The sequence below is a fragment of the Varroa destructor genome, unplaced genomic scaffold, assembly GCF_002443255.2.
Source record: "Varroa destructor unplaced genomic scaffold, Vdes_3.0 BEIS01000007.1, whole genome shotgun sequence".
In the NCBI taxonomy this organism is placed as follows: Eukaryota; Metazoa; Arthropoda; class Arachnida; order Mesostigmata; family Varroidae; genus Varroa; species Varroa destructor.
Genome location: NW_019211460.1, coordinates 20,809,748 through 20,836,906, shown reverse-complemented (window position 1 = coordinate 20,836,906; position 27,159 = coordinate 20,809,748). Strand labels below are relative to the sequence as shown.

At 39.9% G+C, this 27,159-nt stretch overlaps 1 protein-coding gene across 3 annotated transcripts in view; it reads right to left on the bottom strand.

Annotated features, from left to right (window-relative positions):
* ninaC (STKc_myosinIII_N_like and MYSc_Myo21 domain-containing protein ninaC) overlaps nucleotides 1-27,159 on the bottom strand; it is a 152,800-nt gene that overhangs the window by 70,472 nt on the left and 55,169 nt on the right. For 2 of the 3 annotated variants that reach the window (XM_022813735.2, XM_086974158.1), the window contains exons 2-11: nucleotides 21,978-22,020; nucleotides 21,001-21,159; nucleotides 18,475-18,638; nucleotides 11,840-12,062; nucleotides 9,016-9,238; nucleotides 6,327-6,483; nucleotides 4,787-4,954; nucleotides 4,232-4,348; nucleotides 1,478-1,582; nucleotides 1,283-1,366 (exon numbers count right to left, since the gene is read on the bottom strand). In XM_022813735.2, the coding sequence (XP_022669470.1) occupies nucleotides 1,283-1,366; nucleotides 1,478-1,582; nucleotides 4,232-4,348; nucleotides 4,787-4,954; nucleotides 6,327-6,483; nucleotides 9,016-9,238; nucleotides 11,840-12,062; nucleotides 18,475-18,638; nucleotides 21,001-21,159; nucleotides 21,978-22,020 (1,443 nt within the window). Of the gene's footprint in view, nucleotides 1-1,282; nucleotides 1,367-1,477; nucleotides 1,583-4,231; nucleotides 4,349-4,786; nucleotides 4,955-6,326; nucleotides 6,484-9,015; nucleotides 9,239-11,839; nucleotides 12,063-18,474; nucleotides 18,639-21,000; nucleotides 21,160-21,977; nucleotides 22,021-26,431; nucleotides 26,802-27,159 lie in introns of those variants that run through there. The other variant, XM_022813736.2, reaches the window with a different exon arrangement.

Genomic DNA, 27,159 nt, shown 5'->3' with positions numbered 1-27,159 from the left:
GCGAAACCTAACTAAACTACAAGTTCAAAGGCGCTCCCAAAAAACGTTTTTACCGATCACGGCGCTCAGCGACTAAGGGCCCGGAAAACTGAGAAAGGTCGTAGATCTCGCTAACATCTCGCAGAGCTTCTTAAGTGCATTTTCACGGCACACGACAAGGCATAAGATATGGAGAACTTAGCCAGACCTTCATCCAATGTACTTACCCAATCCTTATCCAATGTAGTACCAAGGTACTAAATGGGATAACAAACTAAGTCAATTGTGGTGTATCGTCATTAAATTCTCTACCGTCATTCGTCGTCATTTGTTAGATATCGTATGTTCTAGTTGACTTATTCTTTGATATACAAAGTCATACTTTTTGAAGATACCAGTTTTATAGAATACACATTACTAGAAAGAAACGAGACTGAGTCTAGCTTTATTGTGTTGAACACCATATGTTGCAGGGTATGCGTGTAGCATTGTAAGGATAATTTGGTAAAAAGCTTGTGAACGAAGCGTCGCAGCTTTTCGCGCACCAAAAAGCATTTCTCAAGTGAACTACGTCCAAGAGGAATAATGTACCTTTATGAAGAACCACAGGGTAGAGAAAAGAAAGTTACCGCTAAATCCAATAGGCGTCTTGCACGATGCCGAATATAGTGAATTTATACGTGTGAAAAGCCGTCCCAAATAGAAGAGGTAACGATAAGCAGTATCCGCTATTTGTGCAATATTGTAGCTGATTCGGTCCCAGAAGGCTGTCTGATTGACACTAGGCCAACGGAACTGAACAAGAAAGTGGCATCGATCCATTCTCTTTCACGAGGAAAAGCCTGAAGGTGGACGAGAACATGAAAAACAAAGGCCCTTCGTCGCTCTTATCGCAAGGAACAGACGACGATTCAGTTCGAACTAACGAAAAATTATACAGTATATTAATTCGTTTGGCTTAACTTAAACCCTTATGAATAACCTTTCAAATGTTTTGTTGTTTTAATATTTTGTTAGCTGTTGTTAATGTAAGTTTAATAGATACCCTTTCAAGCTATTCTAATTCTTGTGCGCTTGTGTGACGACCGCGAAGAATAGCCAAGCGCTTCATTAATGTACCTGTGCAACGTCAACTGCACACTTACAAATACATATGTACTTATAAGCGAAGAGTAGCAATTGTTTGTGTTATGGTGAGATTTCTATAATTTTTCACTGCTTTTCAATAAGATTCAGCAGCTTGCTAATGTCCGAATAGACTCACTCGTGCGTTATTCGGGACCTGTCTTTTTGTCGAACGTACCTTTCCCAGTGAAACCATTTGCCTCAGAAGAAAATTTGCGCTTTCTGTTTTTCCAGCCCCACTCTCGCCGCTGATAACGATCACCTACAGTTGGTAAATAAGTAAAAATACAAATGATATATGTATATATATTTGAATATAAACAGTGTAGTCTATACGGAAAAAAGGTTAACATTTTTTACAAAAAAGGGTTACTTGATTCCGCCTCTGATGCAGCATCGAATGGAACGCGGAGTCGCCAACAGCGAATATATGAGGAGGATTATCGGCTCGTCCACAATTTCGATATCGTGCAGATACCTATGAAAAGAAGAAGACCGAATAACGCGTTAAAATTTTATAGACAGTCATGACAACGATCTAAAGGACCCTATACGGCGCGATGCGAACAAATATATATATACATAGCATGCTAAAGAAGAAAAATGTGTGCTCAAGGGCCATTATGCATCGAGAGTCGTTTGGAGCAACTAATGATGCTAGATGTCAGTTATCAATAGCCGACATTTGTATGCCATGTTTTTTACGTTTACGTGCATGTAATATGCTAGTATATACAAGTAAAGGGGCGCAAAAGTAGGGCTTGAATTGAATCGGTCGTAAGTCTAAGCTTTGAAAAAGGACGTGCTTCACATTAAGGACAAAAGGTTACAAAAGAATTACATGCCGCCTGAACTGCAGTTTTGAGTAATCGATTATTACTTGGAGTTCCTTGGATGACTTTTAACACCAAGTAGCCATGTTTTTGGCCACGCGTAACGTACTATTGCATAAAAATGTTCATATTCATTCTATAGCATAAAAGCTGGTCTCCAAATAGACTTTGAGGGCTCAAGAGGCTTTTCATCAGCCTTCGTTTAGTTTACGATTGTTGGCAGTTGAAACAAATGATCAACAAGAAAAAAAGAAGCATAAAATCAGTCATATAATTATATATAATAAGCATAAAAATGTTACCTGCATCCTTCGGTCGCCTCTTTCTATATGTTCGTCATAGGATACGTTCCCATTTCAACAAATAGTTTCAAAGACTCAACTATATCAAACGCGGCCCATAGATGGTCGACTAGTGACAGAATGAGTGCGCCATGAAATTACGTCTACAGGCTGTATGCAACGACATTTTTAAATTCTTGTCGAAAAAGCGTCCTATAGATAGCTTCTATTCTGAAATTTTCGTAAAGAATAGACAGATCTATTAGATAACTGTAATTGCGCGGATCGGTACATAAATGCATTTTGCTTACATTTTCTGGTTACACAGACATGCGTTGTTCGTTATGGTCCTAATGAGGTAGTCTTGAGCAAGCATCCATATACCTCAGAACGCATCTAGTTCGCTAGTTAGGCGATTTATTCTTCTTTGAATGCAACAACGGTAGAGGGCGTTCGTGTGAATATATCGAAGTTTTTTGCATAGCTCTCAAAAACCCACGGCACCAACTGATTTCAAAGGATACATTCTTCCGAATGAGAAATATATGAAGATCTGTTACCCTTTACGAATTCTCGCCCATCCTGGCTAAACGATGTGAAAACAGCTCGAGTTTTATAGAAAAGTTTTCGAAAGTGAAATATCTCCTGCCAAAAACTGCGGGTACATCAAAAACGAAGGTGTTCTGTGTTCAAGGCACTACCTTGCGTACTGCGTCGGTTTCGAAGACTACAATGCGCCCCTTTATCTTCCATTGTATAGGTACAGCCCTCAAATTATGCCTAACACAAGTGTCATCCGCATACGTTTACCATCACCTGAGCAGCAAATTACTTCATACGCACGTACTCTCATATAATGTACGTAGCTTCCCAGTTTGTTGTTGTTGTTGACCCAACTGTATTTCATTTAAAGTGCCCCCGTAGAGTCAGAAAGTCAAGTAACTACATGTTATATTGCACTCGTGGTGATTCTGCTGGCGACACAGATAGCAACTGTGCACGTTGTACGTAAGCTGATGCCAATGGTTCATTGCCTCTCTGCCTTCGCTCGTTCCTGATATAACTGCTCTAAATGGGCCCGAAACACGAAATCAGACTATCTCCTACGGCGTATCGGTAGGAAGTTAGGAAAAGCTGTTCGTGAAAGATTTCGTTGCCTCTACGGTGTCCAGGACAACGCGGGACAACGTTGTAACGACCGGCGACCATACAAGTCGCGCGTATCAAAGTTCCACAAGCCCCAGCAAGCTGAGACGACGCCATGCAACGGTACAAAGCATGTTATGTCCGTTACGCGCAGCGAAATCATTGCGAATGGCGAGATCAGACAGCCAGGTCGTGGTGTAGTAACCGCCAACTACCTCCAGCCGTGGCCCACGGCGCAGCTAAAAAACTCACGTAGAGGGTAACAAATTGGAGGAAACACCAAAAGTTTATGATCTACATTATCTACGCAGATATGTTTTACATACACAGGCACTCGGAGGCTCACGGACCCAACTAGCAACTATGTTATGTAAAATTTCAAACCCGAGTCGGGCCGCAGTTTCCTACTCGCCGCCAATGTTCTGAAGGAATACTTATAGTGGAGCTGGAAGCTGCTTGGGGCAGCTTTATATACACATAGATTACAGAAAACGGCATACTGGTACTGTCATTGCAATTCGACATGTAACGCTCTAAAGATCTACTGAGCTCGTACCAACTAAAAGTTAAGCCCTCATATCGTATGATACTGATTTAGTGCCAATATGGAAATACCATGAATATTATAAGGATCAATCGATCTTGAATGATTGTTGAGGCGGAAGAAGAAACAAATAAAAATTGTTGTGCGTATCAGAGTCCGTCGCGGCGACCGTACATAGGTCATGAATGTAAAATGTTTCAATATATCAGGCCACGGGTGTCAAATATTGACTCACAATGGCTTGCCAACTCTGGCGGCATTCAACCATTCACCGACTGAATTTCACCAGCCGGTTATATGAAACAAATAACAATTGTACTTACGTCTGCGGAATAGATGCTGAGTTGTTGGAAAGGGTTCAATGCAAGTAAGATGTCCCCGATGTACGTGTAGATTTGACCTCTCTTATAGCGTCGCCCAAGTTGGTCCAAAATCGTTTCCTGTTATGCAGCAACATGCGACGTTTCAACACCAAGACACTCTTCAACATTATGTACTAAAGAACCCTACTGCAAAATAAGTAGTTCCTCAATAATTGCTCTGTGTTGGAAATAAAAAAATCGTTCATATCGACATCATCGTCACCATCGGCCGAATTTGTGACGCAAAATATCCGCTTTGTTGAACTTCATAAAAATGTCTCTTTACCATGATATTTGATTAGAGGACATTGTCTATAAGCTGGCAGTGATTGGAAAATACAATACATTGATTTCTATGCAAACATACTGTACTTTTGTGATGCCTTGTGTAACACTGGCTTGGAACAAGCTCAATAAAAGTCACCAAAATCATCTTCTTCATATTTGTTATCAGGCTGACTATGAGTCATGCGTTGAGTTTGATGGCCTAAAAATCGACAGGCTATCTCAGGCTACCTCAGCGAGATGATCCATAAGGGCTAGGTCGTCGACCAGTATGGGCTCTGGCTTTGACTTGCGATCGGCTCGCAGTTGACCGTGCTTAGTAGTTACTTCTGGAGCTCGCTTTACGCCCGCGCACCAGTGACGTTGTTCCTTTAGAAGACGGACCAGTTCGGAGCGAATCTGAAGGAAAGAGGAAATTGTTCACTGCAGAATTAGTTATTGGTATGTTTTTCATCATATATTATGATGGTGTCTTTGAAAATTGTCCTTTCAAGTTTGCAGAGTCTTGCCGATGAGACAAAAAACTAAGAACCTTGAACAGTAAAGGAAATAGAAAAATGTACAAAATCTATAAACATTGTATAAGCAGACTTAACAAATAATCGTAGTTTTGTCTGATTTTTTTTTATAGGCTTATTTTCGTATTCCCTTCTTTACTTTAGACTTCTTCATAGAATCAAACTGCTAGCAATTACCGAATTACTCTACAGTTTGTTTATTATGCAAAAACGACTTCAAATGCTACTGATATCAGAAAGGCCACTGAATCAAATGAAAAGCTAAATAGAAACAGAAAGTAAGATTCTCACAGTAGTTGAAGCTATTCCTCACAGGGTTGGCTCTAAAATAATCGTTCAACTGTTCTTAGAGGATTAAGCTAGATAAAAAGTGTTTAATATTACTATTCTCAGCCACTTTACAACTAATATTAAAATATTTTTAAAAATTATTTCAAGAACGCCCTCTAGTCTTAGATACAATGAAGCACATCCTATCAGCTAATTAGCACAAAGCAACGTACAGTCACTTACAGGTAAGACAAAAGAATACTTCAAACTTTGAGCTGTACAGAGCCTTCTTAAAACAATAAAATGGAGGAATCTCGATATCTGGCTAAAACTCAGAATACACAAAAGTTTAACGCTAGTTTTTTTCTTTTTTCCGAAATCCATAGCTAATTGTCATAAGTAACGCGTATGATCAAGCCAAAAAATATCAGAGAAAAACGTATTCACAGCATACTAACTTACTGGTGTCAAAAGTACCAGATGCTGGCCGGGGAAACATTTAATTATTCGATGCTGCAACTCTGAACCTATTATATAATCAACTTAAGTTGACGTCTCGAACACGCTTTTTTAGTGAGACCTTTTCGCCTAGTCCACTTGATCCTGCGATTCGGAAACTGAAGAGAGAGTATTCCTTGTAATGGCATGTTGACCTTGAGGCAATACCGCTGCTCTGAGTAATGTGCTGAATAAATATATTAACATCGCCAGACAATACAGACAGTAGGCGGTACATTCGGGAGGGAGGGGTCGAATATTTTCTTGATAGAATTGATCAACCCAACTAAGGTACCAAGCGTCGTTAGCAGTGGAGATTGTTTGACTGCGCAACGGGTCTTGAAGGAAAACGGGCTAAATCTATGTCGAGTAGCTGGCAAAGATGCGCAGTTGCAAGACGTCAAAGTGAGCCGCTTGAGAGCAACGGGCTCTGCTCAAAGAACGTTTTCCTTGTTACTTGTTTCATGGCTAGTAATTTCACTCACTTGTCTTACTGAAGCTTCGTCGAGTCGTACGAACGGGTGCCTTAAAAGATCCCGAACAAAAGATCTTTCTTCAAAGTTTTTAACGAGGCAGTTTTGCACAAAGTTGTTGAATGCCGGTGACCATTCCTGCGGAGCCTTCAGCCGTGGTGGAGGATTTCTGAATTGGTAAAAGGAACGACAATGATAAAGTTGATAAAGAAAACCATGATGCTGCGAAAACAAAAGCAAGATGTGTATTTTTGAGTAGATGTTGCGTTAAATGTAACAAAATGTAGGCGTGCTGCATTGTGTTCGGTATAATGTAATCATTTATCATAAAACCGTTAACATAAAAAAAAAAAAGGAATATATAGAACCGCTCTACTAGTAAAAGGTCGCAAACGTAGGCTGTCACTTAATTAAATTTAGCTGAAATAATTAGTTGGATATAGTTATTTCTCCGCACTACGCTCTGTTTTTTTTTACATCAAATATTTCCAAGACAATTTCGGTCTCAATAAGAATTTCGTAAGAAAAAAAAATCATAAAGAGAGCCTTTAAGGAAACCGTATTTTTAACAGGAGATAGGTACAGCGCAATCTTACTTGCATCGTTCACGAGTCTGATACATGTCTAAGAATTATGCTGGTGCCAAATTCGACCCTGCGGTCTATGCTCCATTCTTTTGGCACCAGTTTCTAAGCACCCGTCATGACTTGCGAATTTCATTTGCGACGCGAGCTCTACATCTGCTTTGAAGGCCCTGTTTCAAATCTAATTTATTTTTATTCTACTCGTACGCTCAAGTACACTCATATTTCCTTTCTGTCGAAGAACAGTTACCGTTTTCAGCTTCGCCCTGATTCAGTGGACTTCGAAGCAAGATGACTCGGACCATTTTTATGCTTCCGCTTTAACACGAAATGAGCAAGAAAAATTTGCTTTCGTCTATCTATCTCACTCTTATTTATCAGCGCTGATGTGAATCCAAAAATCTTTGCATTTTTCTCGCAAGCACAAGTACAGCAATTAGCCATCAATGAATGATCTATTCTACTGGTGCGTAACAGTTGCGGCCTCATCAAATTAACCCCCTACGTCCTACAGAATCGCGAGGCCGGACCACCACTACCTGTCGCTATCTCCACTAAAGATGGTCATTTCTTTCCATGACAGTGCGCTCTATCTAGATTCGGTCCTTACTAAGAAAATGGACCCTATGGATTCTGCATCTTTCCTTCCTCTCCTTGTTTGATCTCTTTGCTTGTTTTCCATTGCTTCTTGTTGGCGATAACGTTTTTTGAACAGCTGGAGACCCGGCAGGGCTACGCTCATACTGCACTATGTGCTTTTGAGTCAACTCTAGAGCTTACCCATAGGTTGATTCGTTGCCATTCGCTATTCTTGATATGCGCCATAGATGAGGGAAGATGGCGGATACTTCGATTGGTACAAAAGATCGAGCACTGCTCGAACAGCATGAAGCAGATGCGCCAATGGCAATACCGATGAACGACGAACGAGAGTTTCTAGGGGTAGTAATTGGTGGCTGAGAAAGATGCAGAGTCAGCTACCTTGAACTGGAGAGCGTGTGCGAGAGAAAAAAATGGACAGAAATTTTCAGCTCGTTGTATCACTTCCTTCCGCCAGGATAGTCGACAACGGGAAATAGGCGCACAGAATTACGCCGTAGAAGACTATGTGTGTGGTATGGGGGGTATCTGAGCGTAGCAGGAAACGTGGGGATCAGAGGCACATAGGCGTTGCCGTCGGCGGCAGTGGTGCCGGCGATCGGCCGAATTCAACACAAAAGGATAAGAGCGACTTTTCGATACCTGCCCTTACAGCCCGACGCGCTAATGAAAAATAGAAAACGCGAACTATTTCGCCTCCATTCTGATGCAGATCTGAGCCGGCCAGTTTCTCTTTTCCTTAACACTCCTTCCCTTCTTTCTCACTTTCTACAGCTTTTCTTACCGTCTACTCGCTTGCGGAGCGCACTGACCACTCGGGACTAATACATTACTATTTTTTCGTCGCTTTCCCCTCACATCTCAGCCCTCTTTTTTCCCGCCATCTTTCTTTTTCATATGCCAACACGTCGTTAGGATCTCGACCATAGCTCCATACAATCTCTGTGACGCATCATGGCGTTGCATCGCACGGCTGATTTCTAATTCATTTTAGTTTTTCTTGTCGGTTAGACATGCTTTACAGGCCAAGAATTTTATGCAGGATAATTTGACGCAAACCTATGATTTGAATGAATAAGAAAAGCTCATTGTGTAAGATTATGCACATTAAGATCACATATAAAGAGTAACTTTAGTGTAAGGCAAATTTCGAAATGTATATAGTTTATCGTTAACAGTTGAACTTTTTCTATCAGCTGCTTCTATTTTTCAAATAATCTCATCTTGTACATTGTAATAGTGTGTATATCGACCACATATTATATAACTAGATATGTGCGCAACTCCGATACCGACGATAATAAACACAAGGATAAAATTATTTACACACAATAAACTGCAGCCCACAACGCACATTCGCCATCATAAATCACTCAGCGGTAGTCATTCGATTGCAGAAATCCAATCACACAAATCCAATACCTTTCTCTAAAAGCCTTAGTCAGTCACCAACGAGCTAACAAGCCACCCCACTGGGTTTCCAGACCTACTGGAATAAATACTCTACGAGAGCCTACCTCGGAATCTGGAATAGTGCTCGCATCGGATGTAAATGCGATAGCGGAGGCTCTCCCTGAGCCAACTCGAGAGCTGTAATTCCCAGCGACCAAACATCACATCGGATATCGTACGAAAGGTCTGCTTGTCGTTCGCAGGCGACTACCTCTGGAGCCATCCAGTAGGGCGTACCGACCGAGGTGTTGCGCCGCGCCAGCGTCTCCTTGAGGTGCGAGGATACGCCTGTAAATACATCACACAGGAAACAGATCGGGTAAAAAGGTAAACGAAATGACAGACACAGCAAGCTAACAAAGAGCACCTTAGGCCGTGGTATCACGGTGGAGTACTGCACGACGTATCTGAATAGCAGTGAACCACTAGCACAGTAACTGTGTGAGGAAGTCGATGGTCGTTAGATAGATAAGGCGGATAAAACAGTCCCGACTTATTAACTCGTTCAGCAAGAAGCGGCAGTAGCGTCGATACTGCTAGTATTTTCCTCGGTTGTACGCCGGCCTCAGGTAGGCGGCTGGCGACCATAAATGCTTTCTCTACTACCTATGAACCCTGCAGCGGAAGGAGAAAAAGCGTTCGAGCTAGCGCAGCAGGCAAGTCAGGTCAATAAAATAAGTCCGGTCCCCGCAGCCCCACCGGCCAGTGCAGCCCCACGGACCAGTGCACCGCTATCGGCTAATATACACCCATCGGTTAAGAATGAGCATCCGCAGCTTGGTTCGAATTTGGACTAACGGCTGAGGCTTTTGCTTGTATGGGTCGTCGTTGTGCTGCTATTGCTCCTGGCAAGTCGAGACAACTACACTAAAGAACCGTGGGCGAAGCATCGCCTTTGTTTGCGCCATGATGTAACTATGAAGGGTGGTTACCATTTGTCTCTGCGTAGCTCTTCGTTCGGGACCAACATCACGCTTAACTAGCTAACTCGGAATACAATTACGTACAGAGGGTACACGTAAGACGATGTCTTTCGATTGGTATGAAAATGTTACGGAGATCTTCTCTCTGACAGATTAGGCCGATTATAATACTTCTGCTGCCTTTTCATTCTCGAAGTCGTTCGACAGCAAGCTACTAGCAACGGCAAATTATTATACAAAGTGAGGTTTAGTTTTCTACGGTTATGGCCATTATGTAATGTCTATATTTACAAATCTAACATTACTACGGTGAAAAATCTAGAGAGATATCCTACTTTAATTCCATTTACATATAAAAAGTTGATCAATGACAATTGTTATATATACAGGATGTCTCAAAAATGTGTACACCGTTTGACGGATCATAACTTACTGGGTGTTCCTTTTTCAGGGTATAATTAGTTGAAAATAATGGATGGATCAAGATTAAGCTTTGAACGAAGGAAGTCTATTGTCAGATGTTACTGGATATTTGAACACGTGGGAAAAGCATACAAGCAATACTGAAAGGAGGAGTCGAGGTAACTTCGCGTACGCGACTAACAATTAGTCGTATCAAAATGAAGTGCGAAAATATTCAGAACGTTGATAGGCAACGTTATGGAATACCAAGAACATCAACGACCTTCTATCAGCCACACGTGTAAAAAATGTCTATGAAAAAGATCACAACTTACTTAACTTAATTAAGAGCTTGGCCTCGGCCGCTTCAGTGTCTATCGCATTTTAAAACGTTGCAAATAGAAATTTACATCCCCGCAACAATAGTATATGCTAAAAATAAAAATAATCGAGGCCGAAGAAAAGCCATTTTGCAAATAGTACTTAGAAAATGTTAACGAAACGAACGATTTTCGGGAACGATTTTTTTGAAGCAATAAAGATCCATTCAATTAATTAAATGGCAAAATGAACAGTCGTCGTTTTATTTATTGAACAACTATATGATAACGTATTGTGTGTTCAGTGTTACGCAGGAATACCATTTTAGCTTTTCCCCTATTGCATGTAAACAAGTTTTCAGAGTCATCTATTTTTCGATGCAAAATCAAGGCCTTCATTTCGAGCCTAATCGGAGTGGATCCTACTTATGATTTTCTTAATAGATTGACATGACAACAACACAAACAGCTATTAACATGATATTAAGAATATCTTATGTTATTTTTATGTTGTGATATTATTATCATGTTCTTTACTTTGTCGATTATCGATGTTTGATGATAATCTTTACCAGCGGTTACGAGTTAGAATCTGGCGAGAAAGTTCAAGCGAAAAATAATTGGATCATTTTTATAAGGATATATATATATTTTTTTTTTTATTTAAGAATATATTTTACCGCGAATTTAATGCGATTTTGGTAAAATTAATAACGGTTTTAATATCCAGTCGGCAAGGTCAGTTGTACATGGTCGTTGCGACGTACCGGTACATCTTGATGAGAATATGTTAAATCGATTAAGTTGAAAATACCCTACAGAATACCCTGTTTTCCGTAGGTTTAACGCCGACTTCTTTTTCTGGGCGTATACCTCGAATATAAAGTCTGCGCCAAGAAACCGACTGCACCGGAATCTTGAAGACTGAAAAAATGAAATTTGTCGGTAGTAGGCCACCGTGACCGTTATCAGCAGCGTACCGACGACAAACGATGTTAATCAACTTGCAGTAAGTTAAAAAGAAGTTATTCATTTAACGCATATATATTTTTTGCAGTTAACTATCAATCATACGACAACACAAACTGAAGTTATGATCGTTCAAACTGTGCTTTTTGAAATATCCTGCATATGTTATGTTAGGGCCAGCCTGCGATGTTCTCTATCTGAGAAGCTATTAGCAAACGAGAAAATTTAATGGCGGTGGTTTTTCAACTAAAGACTAACGTAACTATATAACGAACCAAAATCGACGAGTTTAACAGCTCCCGCTTCAGTCAAAAGGACATTATGTCCCTTGATATCGCGATGCATGCAGTGATTGTTGTGCAGATACACCAAAGCCTCAAGAGTCTCGCGTAGTATGTAGGCAATTATCGGCTCGGGTAACAAACGCCCATTTCTTCGTAACGTCTGAACGAGATCGGTCACAGATCCACCACTGCAGAGCTCCATGACAAACCACACCTGTAGAAAGGACGTGAAAAGTACATAGAATGTCTAGCTTGGGTGAATGAGTGCAACGGTCGAGTCGGCACAAGCATGTAGATAAAGGACCGCAGAAATTCACTGAATTACCGATGCATACATATATATATATATATATACATATGCAGGAAAAAGTAAGTTGTAAATTAGGTATAAGATTGAATTTATCTGAAAAAGAAAGAAATATTGACGCTGGAGATGTTAGGAGAGCTTTAGCTTTACGAGTTACCCCCCACCGTTGGGGTAAGCTAAAGATACCGGCTTGCCAGTTGGCAACTTGGCACAGGTAAACGGATTCTAAAAAGAGAGACCAGTGCTACTAAAAACGACCGCTATTCTCTGCGAATATGTACCTAAGTATTCGTTATTGATTTGTACGTAACGCAAAAATCTCCTAACCTTATCTATGAAAGGTGTTGTCGATTCTGATTGGTTTTTTTTCCGGTTTCTTTAACAACGTGATGAAGGCAACGTTGTGACTTTGTGATTGTTTGACACAGCGTTTTTAACTATTGGCTCAAACTGGCCTGAGAAGAATATAAATGCTTAGTTGAAATAACAGCGAGTAGATGATAAAGGCTCTTTTACATTTAGGTCAAGCTATTTAAAGGTCTCTCAATAAAATTTATATTGGACCAGTTTTGTCCGCCAGAGGGGTCTGAGTGTTCGTAGAAAGTATAGACATATTGTTGTGTTAGGCGCAATAAAAACGGCATGAACCACGAGAGGTTGGTATTCCGCTTATGCGAGTTAAACTTCTGTATCTTATTGCTTCTTATAGACGCTACACGTTAACCCAGTATCAAGCAATAATCGCAACTCATCGGCTTAACCCCCCAATGGCACCTACATAAAAAAAAGGACTAAAATTACACATACGAACGTGTCCCCTTTAGCAAACGGAAACAGCCTGCCCGGAAACAGAGTTAAATTTCATTTTTAAACCGATACAATATTTTAATGAAGTACACTAATTTGGACGTATACTGCGATCAGATTAACGGTAGCTATGGTCTAATAATTTAGAGACATTCATGATCGGAGATTCTTTTCATTACCGAACGGGTCAATCAAAAAATTCACACGTGAAGTTACCATGGACGGCTATATGCCGTCACTCAAGCAAAACGAAAACTAGCGAAAGGCAATCTTACAAAAGTCGTGAAGGCAACCTAGGCCTCTCAGACTTGCTTTGCATATTTGCTTAAACATTCCAATATTCGCTGCTATCCGAAGACGACACTCTCTGCTAACTTCGCAGCATTAACAGACTAGCGCAAAGGCAAGTTAAGTCAAATAAACTATTAGTTCAGCTTCTAAACTTTAGCCGCGTCATCGAAACGAAGAATCTGCCACTCGGCTTACGGAAGCGCTAAAATCAGCTATTGATATTTCCAGAATTTGCCGATGACCGCCATTAGTCTTCTGTATGAAGTATGGAGGGGGTAACTGTTATGATTAAATGTGATGGATCCTACAGACCCACTGCTAGCTTCCTTAGTCTTTGTCGATTAGTTCCAAACGGTTGGGAAACCTATTGTCCTTAACTTCACAGACACATTCGTACCCAAAAAGACCGGTCGTGGCCGTCTAAGTGAGTTGAAAATAGGGACACACGTTAGCAAAGTCCACTGTTGTTGGACTTGATTCTCCGAGTAAACTTAATCTATTACGCAAGGATCGCAGGATAGGTGCGAAATAACATAAGGGAATGCTCAGCGTTTCTCTGTTGAGGGACGACACTGATCTGTAGCCTTTGCATGTTTAACTGAATCACCCTTTGATTCCGGCATTGTTCAGCCTAAATGACACGAAGCTGATGTGTTCTCTAAACTCACCACTAAATATACTGAATTTAGCTAACGGTTCTTTAGAAGCTGATGTTGGAAAATTCGCGGAAGCTCATTGCATCCGATCCTTGGGCTAAACTCTTTTTTAACCCTACATGGATACAAGCTAGGATTGTAACGAACCCAGATCTGCAGGATGTTCAAAGGCTTCTCCCCAGTTGCCAGTCGGGCAATAGGAGCATTAGTTTAGCATTACCAACTGAGCAGATTTCGCCTTGTTTTCGACAAAACAAGTGTAACTGAAAAATAGCTCAAATATTTTATATAAAATTAAAGCACATTAATTTAGGTGCCTTTTCTACTTTAAAATCCTGCCTCAGCTGTAAAATAGAAGTATGCACTTAAAAAAGGTTTTTTGCCGTTCGTTTCTTTTGCGGCTTGGAATGCTTCAAAATATTAAATTGGAGATACTCGGTTGGCCTTGTAGATTCACAACCTTCATGTGTGTTCCTCCGGAATCGTTAGAATAGCGTTAGTACTCTTTCTCTGTTAGGAAACATCTCTCCTTCTATTGAAAAGCCTCTAGCGATTAGATTTTCAGGTCGTGGCCATCATTTTAAACTCAAGCGACACTAAGCCTTTTCGTGGTAGAGGACAACGACGCAGCCTTCTTCTATGCTGCACATTGCCTGTCTTTTTTACGAAGGCATTTGCCAACGAATTGTCGACAGCCGAAACATTATCACAGCTCTTCGAAGCTGAAATGGAAAGATCGCGTCTGAAAAGAAATCTGTGCGAAAGCAGTAAGACGTTATATTAATCAAAGAAACAATCGACACGCTACTGAACGCCACTGACGATTCTGCTGATAGACCTTATTTTCAATGTTCAAGCTAGGTTCTAAATTCAGCAGATGTAGGACACTTATGACTGATAATACTTTTCGAATAACGGGATACTTCGCCTCGGGGCCGCTGTCAAAAAACACGCACCTGTTCCTACACAGCGAAGATTAACGTCAATAGCTAGCATGGCGCTGAATCTTGGCCGTTGGTCACGGCATGTGTGGGTCAACACCGCTATCGCCTGCTGTAGAAATTCAACCCGAATTCCGACTATTTGGGAACGACACGGTTCGGCCAGAGCGGAAAACCCTAGAAGATAGGCCCTTCTATTACAGCTGTTGTAATAGACACTTTCGTACTTTCTTATGTCAAGTTTATGAGAGCTTACCCAAATACTGCCCCTTGAAGAAATAGAAACACGTAAGTTTTCGAAATACGCACGTTTGGAGATGCACTAATGCTATAATCACGATCAATGTTTCTAGTTCAACTAGCAAGCTTTACGTGACGATATTTTTAAAAAGTGACAAGCAGCAAGTTATAAGGACAAAACGGGGGGGGGGGGGGTCGTTTTTGTTGCCAAAAGCGTCACTATGTTTGAAAATTGGAAACACGTAAATAAAAAGAAGCAATACTTCGCTATTTTTAGCAAACTATGCAAAAAAAGTAAGTATAGCTTAAATAATTGTTTCCGCTGATTGTTTTCTAAAGGTTTTAGATCAAATCTAATTTTTGCAAATGTAAAATGATAAAATCTACTATTTCCATGGAATGACACAAACCGAGAAAAAAATAAGAGATTTGTGATACTAATACTATAATCATTATTAGCTGAGTTAATATAACTTTTTTAGGAACAAACTTTATCATTCACATACGTGTTCTTCAACGCTCAGCCAAATACCCCCAGCTGTTTAGTTCTGCCAGCCCCAGTTGTTTAGTTCTGTCCGTCAAAAATATGTATCATCTACTTAAAGACGTGTCGTTTTCAATTTGAGCTCTCTGTTGCATCGTTTGAAAAACCAAGAGGCGCCCGTCAGGTGAGCATTCGAACCCGTTAGCGGATTACCCTAACAAGATAATATTCTCGGTGTTCACTGCACTTCCTCAGCGACGAGATCACAAAGGTCGCTCGCCCACACCCAGGAGATTTGTCACTGCGGGGTTATCAGCGGATGAATTGCGAGCCTCCGAGAAAAACCCCACGGCGGACACTTCTAACTTTCTCCAATAAGAAGGATTTACCAACTCTATGTCAACCGAAGGGAAGGAGACACGAAGCGGAACAAAAGGCGTTCTATAGAACTAGACAGGTAATAAGACAAGTCGGCTACTGCTTTCAAATTCGTTCAACTCAACTCCCTGCTTACAAAATGACCTGTATTTCCTCTTGAACCTGATTGCGATAATGATGTTGCGACTTTCCATATTTCCTTTATATAGATTGCATAATATACGAGACAGTATAGCAATGAACGCTGCATAGTCTCCATATCGAGAGTGTACATGACTAAATAAAAGTAATCTTGAGCCCTACCGGAGCTTAATTTTCTAATCGCTGGACATTCACATTCATCGCAGCTTCCTGTAGCCTAGTTTACTGTCGTCCATCAGACATGTTTAGTTATAGTTTAATTGGATTTGCCTGTGCCGGTTATGAGCTATTAAAAAAAAATCAAGGCGGAAACCGTGTCCGAATCAATGCTTGTTTTCGGGTGACACTCACTATTCGGAAATTCACCCGCAGTACTTTTGCATTTTTTTCTTTCAGAGACATTATAATGATTATCTACGAATTGGCCGTCTTCGGGCGCGTCCGACGTACTCGTCAGACAGAGCGGAAGGAAGTTAAGGAAACGTTATGGGTGTAGACTGAACAGACGGATATCCTATCGCTAAAGAAGCATACATCTAGGTGTCCGCCGCGAGATAACGTAACGAGTAATTATTTTGGTTGGATAGAGGATATATTATGAGTCGTTAGATTCAATATGGGTGCTGGGTAACGGTGAAAACGGATATGAAAGAGCAGTTATGGAAGGGGTATTCATGAGAATCCGGTAATCTCAGGTACGATGCGGTAGTAGGTGAAAACATTGCAGATTGGACACCTGAGTCTAACGTTGTAACAACACAAGCTTAAGGAAGGAAAAACAGGCTTTTTGCCTGTTTTTGTCTCAAGGGCAAAGAAAATGATTTTTTTTTTCCGATTTTGAAGCGTGACCTCCATTTTAAATCGAAATACAGCAGCTTGTAGCCGATTCGAATGTAGTGTTTCACACACTGAAGAGGCAGTCCGGGAGGAACCCCCTTTTCCTTACGCGTCTATCAATACTAGAATATTCAGTTAAAATTATCTTAAAGCTAGTACTAACGTTCGACTTAACGACCAAATTTTATGTCATTCTTAGGATGTACGGTTAAACAATTTGTGGTTTCCGACAAGAAGGGATAGCGAGTGGACATACATCATTGGGTAGTCGAAAACGTGTTGACCATTCTTAAGTCAAAATTGAACCAAACATTGTTTATATTTTAAAACATTGAACATGTTAATAAATTAAATTTGCGCCGTCTTGATCGGCGACATCGACACGTTTCTAGCAACGCCACTGTAGGACTTTTATTGTTTCTGAATTAACACTCTTGAGAAAGTCGTGCAAAGACCGTAACAGATGATGATGATATAAAATTCAAACTATACTACTAACGACGTAAATACCGAAGATATATTAAAATTTGCCATCCAAAGTCTCTCAGTTTTTGCCGACTAGGTAAAAATGTATGAGATTTGATGTCACGAAGCATTGTTTTACTAGTTCAGATACATTTTTTCAATGGCTTGTTGTAATCTTGTTAGGTCCGAATCAACCCTCTCGTTGGGCGGCAGCAACTCATAATGCACGGTCCTTCCTTATACTTATACTTACCTATATTGTCACCCCTTTGTCTGGGCTTTGCCACAGATTGTGGAATAAATTTCCTTAATGTTACTATTTTTTATATGCATGTCATTGTGCTATGTGATCCATCACTCGTGACTACCCGCTCTAGAAATGGCTCGATTTCGAGTTGGATCGAGTAAATTATTTTGGGTCAGTTCGTGGTCAGCTTTCTTTAAGTTTCCGTTTAGAATCGTTTGATGAAGTAGGTCCTCGGCGATTCCATGGCCACTTTCGGCCATTTGCATTAATATCATGAATTTTCAAAATTGGTCAGTTCCTACGAAGAGCATCTTCACATCAAAATGAGAACAAATCTTCGTGCCTCTCGACTATAAACAATTCAAATTCGTTCACCGGCCTTTGTTGTGATACATTGTAAAATATAGCGAACTTTTGCATCCACCTGACTCACTTTCGAAGCACTCTATCTCAAGTCTGAATAAAACGATTCCGTTACCATGCTACTACCAAATTTCGACTTTCAAATGCCGACTCGACGCGATTCATATTACCGGAGACGTGTGACTTCGAAACCATTCGGCACAAAAACGGTCCGTACTTTTTCATCAGCCCAATATATACATACATATATATATATTTTATGCCGGCTGGAAGACCTATAATATAATTGTTTAGGTATTCATCAGTAAGAAGGCTACCCGCGACCTAATTTCCTTTGAAACGGATAACTGGATCCTGAATTCTGTCTTGCTATTTTTTTAATTAAAAACTGGGCCATCTTTTAAATCCTGCCACGGTCGTTATTTATAACCGTTTTTGTTATCTGTTAGTATTTGTACTATTTACTAACCTGATCATCTTCTCGTCTTTTGTTACTAGCAGGCTTAAAAAATGCTCCATAATAATTTGGCAGGTTCGGGTGGTTGCCGAGATCTCGAAGGACACGGTATTCCTCTTCCATTTCCTCTTTGTTGTCGGATATATTCTCCATGATTTTGATAGCCACGACGCGGCCTGGTCGCAGTAACAAGCAACGTATAAAAATTAGGCGTTATTATATGACTTACTTATGAATTTACAATAACATGTAAACAGAACGATAAATACAATATTAGTGGTAACTTTATTTAAATGTTATTACAAAAATAGCCATCAGGACGGCTCCCAGACTACTGCAAAAGTTATAACTTCTCTCCGAAAAGCTTCGTAACGAACCAAACTGGGTCCCGTTTATTAGTACGACATAACGAATATTTTGGGGCCAACTTATCGTCCAAACGATACGTAGGATTTTATATCTCATACGAAGATCATTTTATCCTCTAAATGCTTTAAGTAAAAGGAAAAACCTATCTACAAGATAATTAAGAAATGCCGCGATCCTGTAGGATATCAATCACATTGAGAGTTTCAAAGAAAATCTTCCGTGTAATTTACTCGCATTTTTTTCGCTAGAGATGCGTTTGAGTAGTGCCGTGTACTTTAGGACAAAGGAAATAATAACTAGGTAATAAAATCGTACCGGTTATTCAAGACTTTTACATTCCCTCCTTACATTACAAGACATTCCCTAAAATATAATTTTCGAAACTGGTTTTTCTCGTTCATTTTGTAATTAATCTGGCTGTGTAGATCTACACTTTCCGACTAAACGGAAATTACGCATAAGGATTGTTACAAGTCGAATATTTTTTAGTTCCCCGCTGGATTTTATATAAGCAAATCTGTTTTTAGTTAACTTTTGCCTGTATACATTTTCAACCTATACCATTACAAAGTGCTCGGGTGACCGGAAATCATTGAAACTTAGTTAATTTGAGCGTGCCTATCACGCACGTAGGAGCCGATTTTATACGTAGCTTGTGGAGGTTCATATAATAAGCTAGAGTTATTGTTAATTTCGATAATAATATACATAGAGAAATTACTTTAAATATGCTGAGAAATCTACGTAGAAAAAACGTAACGTTTTGCTAAAATTACTATTAGGTGATTTTATACTTGTCGTTTGCAGTTCACGACCTGCTGTCATCGCTCAACTAGCTCAGTTACTTCATCTCGCCAAAAAATGCCAGCTTTGACATTAAAGAACTGATCTAGCCAATTTAAGACCCACTTCGTTGTGAAATGCGCTTTTAGAATTTTTTATTTCATTTTAATCCATCGGCATGAGATCTGTAGATAATGGCACATGCAGAATAAATTCTCACTCAAGCTCTTGCAGGATGGCTCTAGTGATTTTTGCCAGTTGTAGTCCGACATTCTCAGGAAGCAGGATAGCCTTGTCCTCTCTGTCGGATCCTTTACAGCTCAAGCCTTCCATCCTGTTCCCCGCAAACATTTTCTAGTGCATGAGACACGGCCACGCCACTGAACGTAAACGTATCTTCCGGATCCATCTGTTTGTTTGGCTGCTTTATCTCTCCATTGAAACACTAATTTTCGTCGCCCATAACAATTCTGTGTAGAAATCTATCACTTTGCAGCTTGTTGCTTGGTTCCGGGCGAAACTCCTATTTGTACAGTGTTTGCACTCAGTCTATGAGCAGCCCAGAGTTTTAATTTTTGTTAAAATTCTACAGGCTTAAGATGTTCAGCGGTAGTCGGGCATCTGCGTCGCAGTTCTTTTCACCACCGTTTAGCAGTTCTAGTAGTTATAGGATTCTTGAGACACACGTCCTGAATATTACAGGCTACTTCAAACGCTTGTTGACCCTTGCAAGTACTGAAAAAGCACTTTTTTTTTTTTAATCGAAGCTATCTTTAGAGTTTGAATACGAGACTTCGTAACAAAACTACAGTGGGCTCAAAGAAGGGGGAACGGAAACATTTGAAAAAACTGACAATTTTTAACCAACCCAATATGTAAAAGCTACTCGGCATTTCCTAAAATAATTAAGTTCTTCGATGTCATCAGATATACCCGTACTCAGTAAACTTGGGGATTTGTAGTGCTTTTTTGTACCACAAACCCTTGAATAATGATAAAAATTGCGATTTATGTGGACGATCGATTCACTCACATACCCGTGTACAGCAATGGAAGAATCTACCAAGAAAATTAATCTATGAACAGTGCTCTTTATTAAGCCAAATTATCTAGGAAACGGTTTACAGGGTTATCGTATGTAGAATCTGCAGAAAACCAGGTAATTCAAGTATAAGTGTTCTGGTTAGAGTACAGCTACTGAGCAGTCGACAAGTCACACGTCACATTATTTCAAATGTACATTTTCTAACTGGATGCTACGCACGATTCTCTCCTGTAATATTTGCAACCTTTGTTTCAATATCAATTTAGTTTCTAGGGTCTGTATTGAAGCAGGAATGATATTGGTCACCAATGTAATAAGCAGTCCCTTAAGAGACGCCGTACCGGTGGCCGTATCGTGGGCGGCGTAGACTTCTCCATAAGTTCCCTCGCCAATCACTTGTAGCAGCTGAAAGCGCCCGCCTGGTTCTGGAAGAGATAGAACATTGACGACCTGCGAGAGGTTTCGATAGAATGTTTGCAATGCGGGATCGCGTGGACCTCCTGAAAAATCGTATATGCAGGGAAGAAAAGCTTTTACTCCGGACTGAACTATTTCATATATGAGACATATTTGAACTATTAATTTATCTCTATTCGTGTTTCTGGGAAATTCTATAACTCCATTACTTTTTAAGTGGTACACAATCAAAATAATCTACGTGCAGCTTATTTTGATATGGTTAAAGTCTCTTAGGAATAATAAGTAACTCATACTTTTGCAGTTCCCAAACGGCTATGATTTCGCGCAAATATATGTAATTAAATGATATGCCATTTTTACATTCATCATGCGCCTGTAAAACTAATTCACATCCTAAATTGGAGTCGCGCCAACGTGCTCCATAGATATTGGAGCTAAGTCTAACATGCCAACTGTTGATTAACTAATCAAGCTAAGTGTCGAAATGAACCCAAAACTCTCTTAAGAGTCATTTATTACGATATCTCCTTGAGTCGTGTGATATATTTAAAATATACCACACGATTCCAAGGTAGAATCCCAACTAGATTATTTGTTTAGATAACTCTCTAATGCTCTCTTTTGCAAATGTTTCTCAAATATTTGCAAATGGCGTCTCTGCAAATGCTCGACTTTTTTTCTGTTTTGCATATTTTGATTGAAACTGCCTATAAGAATTATATAACTAAATTAAGTATAAAGTAGTTTAACGAACGTCTCTAGAAGACAGAAGGCCATTTCACCCTTTCGTCGCGGCGAAGGTATCAGATCTTTTAGACACTGTAGATCCGATGCAATGCCAGACAATACATCAATAAGTATTTATTTTTTTAATAACCTTAATTAACATTACACTTACTTGGCAGGCCATCCTCGATGTCTGGGGGTCTTGTCATTTTCATCTGAAAGAAATTGTTTGATGTTAGTCAGTGTCAAATTAAAATCGTTCAAATTTAAGCACACATTATTTTATCAAGCCAAACTTAATTCTGACCTATTAAAGAGCTGCATCCAAAAAAACTGTTTAGCTATCTTTAATTTTTTGGATCTCGCTTCCTTAAGATGTGTTTTTAATATCATATACAAAAGGACCCTCTGTCCTTCTATTCCATTACAAAAGCTCATCGATAATACTTAATTAGTCATTTATAATAAAAAAAAAAAGCTTTCACCACTTATTTTAGACTGTAAGGCGGCGATGAAGCTAAAGCTTAATCATAAATGCACTCTTTTTAGTAGTATATAATTCATTGGATCCTTATTATCCCGATATTAGAATAATAAATTTATTTTAATTTAACATATAACATCATAAACATATTTACACACATATACCTATTTTGGTTTGTTGTTTACGTTTGCTAGGGCTTGCTTAGACTAACACAAAAGGGCCAAACACGAGTAGAACGAGGGCGCGCATGAATTCTGTCTGACGAGTTTAACCTTCGTTTGCGACCGTAAGGACCGGATTATGTTATATATTTATTAGCTTTTAAAAGTAGATCTGCTATGCTGCTTGCAGAGAATATTCCATAATATTTGCTTTTATCACTTTGAAATGATTTTTACTAGGTTTAAAAAAAATAATAATAACATACGTTCTAGTTGCGGTTAATTTAAGGCCTGATCCAATTGCGACCGCCTACTCTAGTGTAAACCTGTACTTGAGATATTATTAACACACGCTCAGGGGGAGAGCAGACATTTCCGTACTAGTACAACTGCTTCTATCACACTCCCTACCTGCAGTGTGCTGTTTATCGCGCTAATGGCTGGCATTTGTTAACGGATATACTAGGAAATTATAATGGATTATTCTTATTATACTTTCCATATTTCTGGCAATTAACAAATGCACTTTTAGTTAAGTCGAAGTGGTCAAGGGTCTACCGAACAGCTCGAACGATCGCCATAGTGATTTGAGAATGCTAAAAAGATCACAAGAACCCATTTAGTTGTTTTCTATAAGTTTCAACTAGATTTTACACTTTGGTTGCACACCAAATGTGCGCTGACAATCTTCTTTAATGAATTTAACTAATTATACTCAACTAAAGACGAGAGGACATGTTACATAATTATATCTATTACGTTCAAATGGATGGTGCGGTAAAAACGAGGCCTTAATAAATCCTGCAGCTGATCGCGTCCACCCATTCATTGGGTTCGAAGCCATAGCGAAATACAGAGGAAGCTGTATACGCTAAACAGGCCTGCCTTGACGCTAACACCACAGACTGCGAAATATTTGTAAAAATCCATCTTCCAGATCCGTACATTTCTAAGTGGAACTTCGTTCCCCCTTAAAACAAGAGAATTTGAAATAAAAACGTAATATCTTGACGCTGGAACCATAGCCGGTAAAACCTTTATTGTGGTTTGTGAGAAACGTCATATTCGAGATTTCCAGGGAACACCGGGACTTGACCTAAATGACAACAACTGTAAAACGACGACTTCTTCTGGTATTATAGAGTTACAAATGAGTACTATTAAGGCCGTGATAAACACTCTCCCAATGTGGCAACCTGCAGACGTCGAACCATTAGGCGAAGTCTTACTTTCTAAGCACTATCAAAACTATAAGCAAAGCTGCTGGGTCTTTGGCGCTCACGACTGTCACTATGGGAATTTCATGAAACAGCTCTCTTCTTATAAATAAGCCTGCAGTGAAGCTTCACATGAGCTAAAATGGATATTCTGCTATAATTCGACATATTTTTACCGTAAGTATTTCGTTCAATACTTAGTCTAAAGCTTTGCCAAAAAGCCTTGTTACGCATTACACTTTGCCAAGGAAGTGTTGGCGTTCGAACACCCGCGGACCTCGTTGTAACGAGTTACATTGGGTTCGCGAGAGGTAAACCACTGCTCGTAAAAATTTTTATCCTGGAGATCATTCACATGTTGAGTATACAACTGGTAAATTATAAAGGGAGGTTTAGTAAACAATGAAGAAATGCACAGGCCTAGACTTAGCGATTAAACGGTGGTAAAAAAATTGTGGTAAGGTATTCTTGCTAAGGCCCTACGAAGAGAAGATTAGATCTCTTTAAAGTGATTTTCTGTTTTAGAGATAGAAAGTGACAACAGGCTTTGTCTTTAGGCTCATCGCTGGCCGACCCAATTTAAACCAAAATCTCTTATGAGCCAGAAGAACGAACGACGCCATCCGTGACGTAACGCCATCCGCGGGGTCACGTACGATGCAGCCAGTGAGAACTCCAGTCTGCCGACAGCCTGCCTGGTCTTTGTTGAACAGTGCTATCCAACTCTATCATTAGCGTTAGAGCAGTAATTGTAACCTTTTTCTTGGAACGTCACAATCGCTCACTAATGACTGCCAGAAACTAGTTTCTTTTGCATCTTATCTATACACACAATACATATAAAATTACTGATATTTAATGCACTCTGTGTATTCTAAAGCAGTTGACGATCTTCACCGCGATAGAATGGGTCTGTCGATCGCTCGCTGAGTCCACCGTACCTCCAACCTGTAATGTCCCCACCAGTCGTCATTTATTCTAGAAATAAAGTGTCGGCAACTATTCTCCCATCATATATTTCCAACTTAGTATAGCTAAAATAATAAAATTCCCAGAATTCGTCCTGTTGAGATTATTCACAAAAGCGTTCGGCCTGCAAAACGTCTTTGCATCCTCAGGATACGCTTTGAAAACAGAAACGGTGTTTCCTGAAAGACCACGTTGAAAATCTCGCCCATTCGCATGTATAATAGGAGTCGAGGACACAAACGCTACCTCTCCCTAGAGTTGCTCAAATAGGTGCACCTTGAATGCTTTCATGCGGTTGGACCACTTGCTGATACCTCAGTTTCGGCATTGATTCAAACAAGGTTTCAACTAGTCCTCGATGGTATTCGTAGGCAGCATTTAAAGGTACGAAACACAACGCTTGGACCCGTTGTCCACTGCCTTGACTTCGTACACGTTAAGGGGAAATATTCGACAGCGACTGAAGGGCGTCCAGCGGCGGTGTCCTTCGTAACCTGCACGCGGTGTCCAGCATAATACAAAAAGTGTTTTAAACTCATCTTCGAAGGGTTAATAGAGGTCGGTAAAAAGAAAGTTGAAGTTTAAGAATCAGATGATTTGGCACTCGTAACTTCAAAAATATGCGCTTGCTACTTACTCGATCAAGAAACAATGCATGCAACGGATAATCTTTTTGCCGCTTCGAGTCAGTTGATTTGAATAATTAATTATAGTAGGACAGATAATTCATGCCCGACTCTAATGTAAATTGCTGGAGTCGTTTACTATGACGAAAGTTTTAAATTCGATTTTTTTTTTTTTGGTGTAATCTACACAGCAATGGCGCTGGTCGTTTCAATCGTTAGGTGCAATAACGTATCGATGTTTCACTACAATTCAATAAAGAGTTAATAAATAAGATCTAAATTAAAGAATGAGTATATTTCAAGAAAAGAATTGTAAATAAATAAAAATAAAAAACCTACTTGAGCATACCAGTGTAGTAATCAAGCAACGCCCTTTTGCTTTTACAGACCAATGAGACAGTTCATATATCGAGTTTTCGAATAGGCATATATAGCGACATTCGAATCTATTAAACCAGTTAATCTTTTCCAGAGCTGTGAGATTCCCATTTGGTAGATCTAACCGCAAGATTAGTCTCAAACGTAACATTTTTCACCAGCATAAGGTTCGCATCATAGTTAACGGTCCCCTTCTTTCAGTAACTTGTTGTGATAGCAACGAGTGGCCGGCCTAGCTACAAACTGACCATCTTTCTGTCAAGCCATTTAATTATGTCGAAAAAAACTGTTGTTCTCCACAATTAACGCTTATTCTATGACACCATCCGTGCCTTAAGCTGCATTTTTAGGCCTCCGGGCACGAATAAACTTACAGTAGTTTTACCTTAAGGCTAAGGAATCGAATGCGGTAAATTCGAAAGCTCCATACTTGGCTTACTAGTGCTAAAATTACTGTTCTACATTACCTAACGGTACGACGAATGGCAATACCCTATGATTTTTTTTTTCTGAAAAACGTTCAGCTTACGGAAACTATCAGCGGTCAATTGCTTGAATTCTCACGAGCAATTTGAATGATAGCACATCTCTCTGTCGTGCATCTCAAGGCATCGAGTCAACACCGCTGCGGGCTACAGCAACGTTTAAAGTTCCTGAGATATTTTACAATTCGTCCATGTATTTTTTGACAAAAACACAGAATTGAAGTTATCACGACTTATATCAGTTATTTTACGAAAACCTAATTCATTTTATCAGTAGGGTTTTCCAACTCGTTCGTTTCAGCTTACCACTGACGAGACATCCCATCGGTTCTTAATAGTAGTCAGCTCTTCGTTCCCGCACCAATTGTCCCCTACCGTTCTACATGCTACAGCGACGCCTACGCATCACCTTCTACGCAGACACGGTTCACACGCGGCCGAACAAACAGACTATGATCACGGATGCTAACTAGCGCCAAGAAAAAAACGCTTCAGGGTTTTTGTTTTCCATCGTTAGCAACAAACAGAAAAGGACAGCAACGATAAAAAACAAAACTATTAACGTATCGCGAGCGTTCCTAGCGCCGCGTCTAAATGCCTAGCGAAGAAACATCTGCGACGCCTTTCAAACGTGCGTTCGGCACTTCTTAAACCTTTTTCTTTCTAGAGGATACGTATACAACGATGGATGCTGGTGTAGACGATTCATTACAGACGAATATATATATATGACTGGTTCTCGCTGTATTTGTAATAACTCAAACAAGGGAAACGTATTTCGAGCCGAGCGCACTCATAAAGATGTCGTCACTCGCCTATTACTATGGGAAGCGGCTATTGAGTCTTAAGCTGCGCAGAAGCCGACATAGTAGCGTCGTTCACGGTGGTCGACGTCCACGATGTCGGCCTCCTCCTTAAGCTGCTCCAAGTTGAAGTGTTTGGAAATAACCATTATGCATTCTTTATATAATATAATGAATAGCTGCCCGTTAAATAGATACTAGTCGACGTAACAACAAATGCTTTTTTGTTTT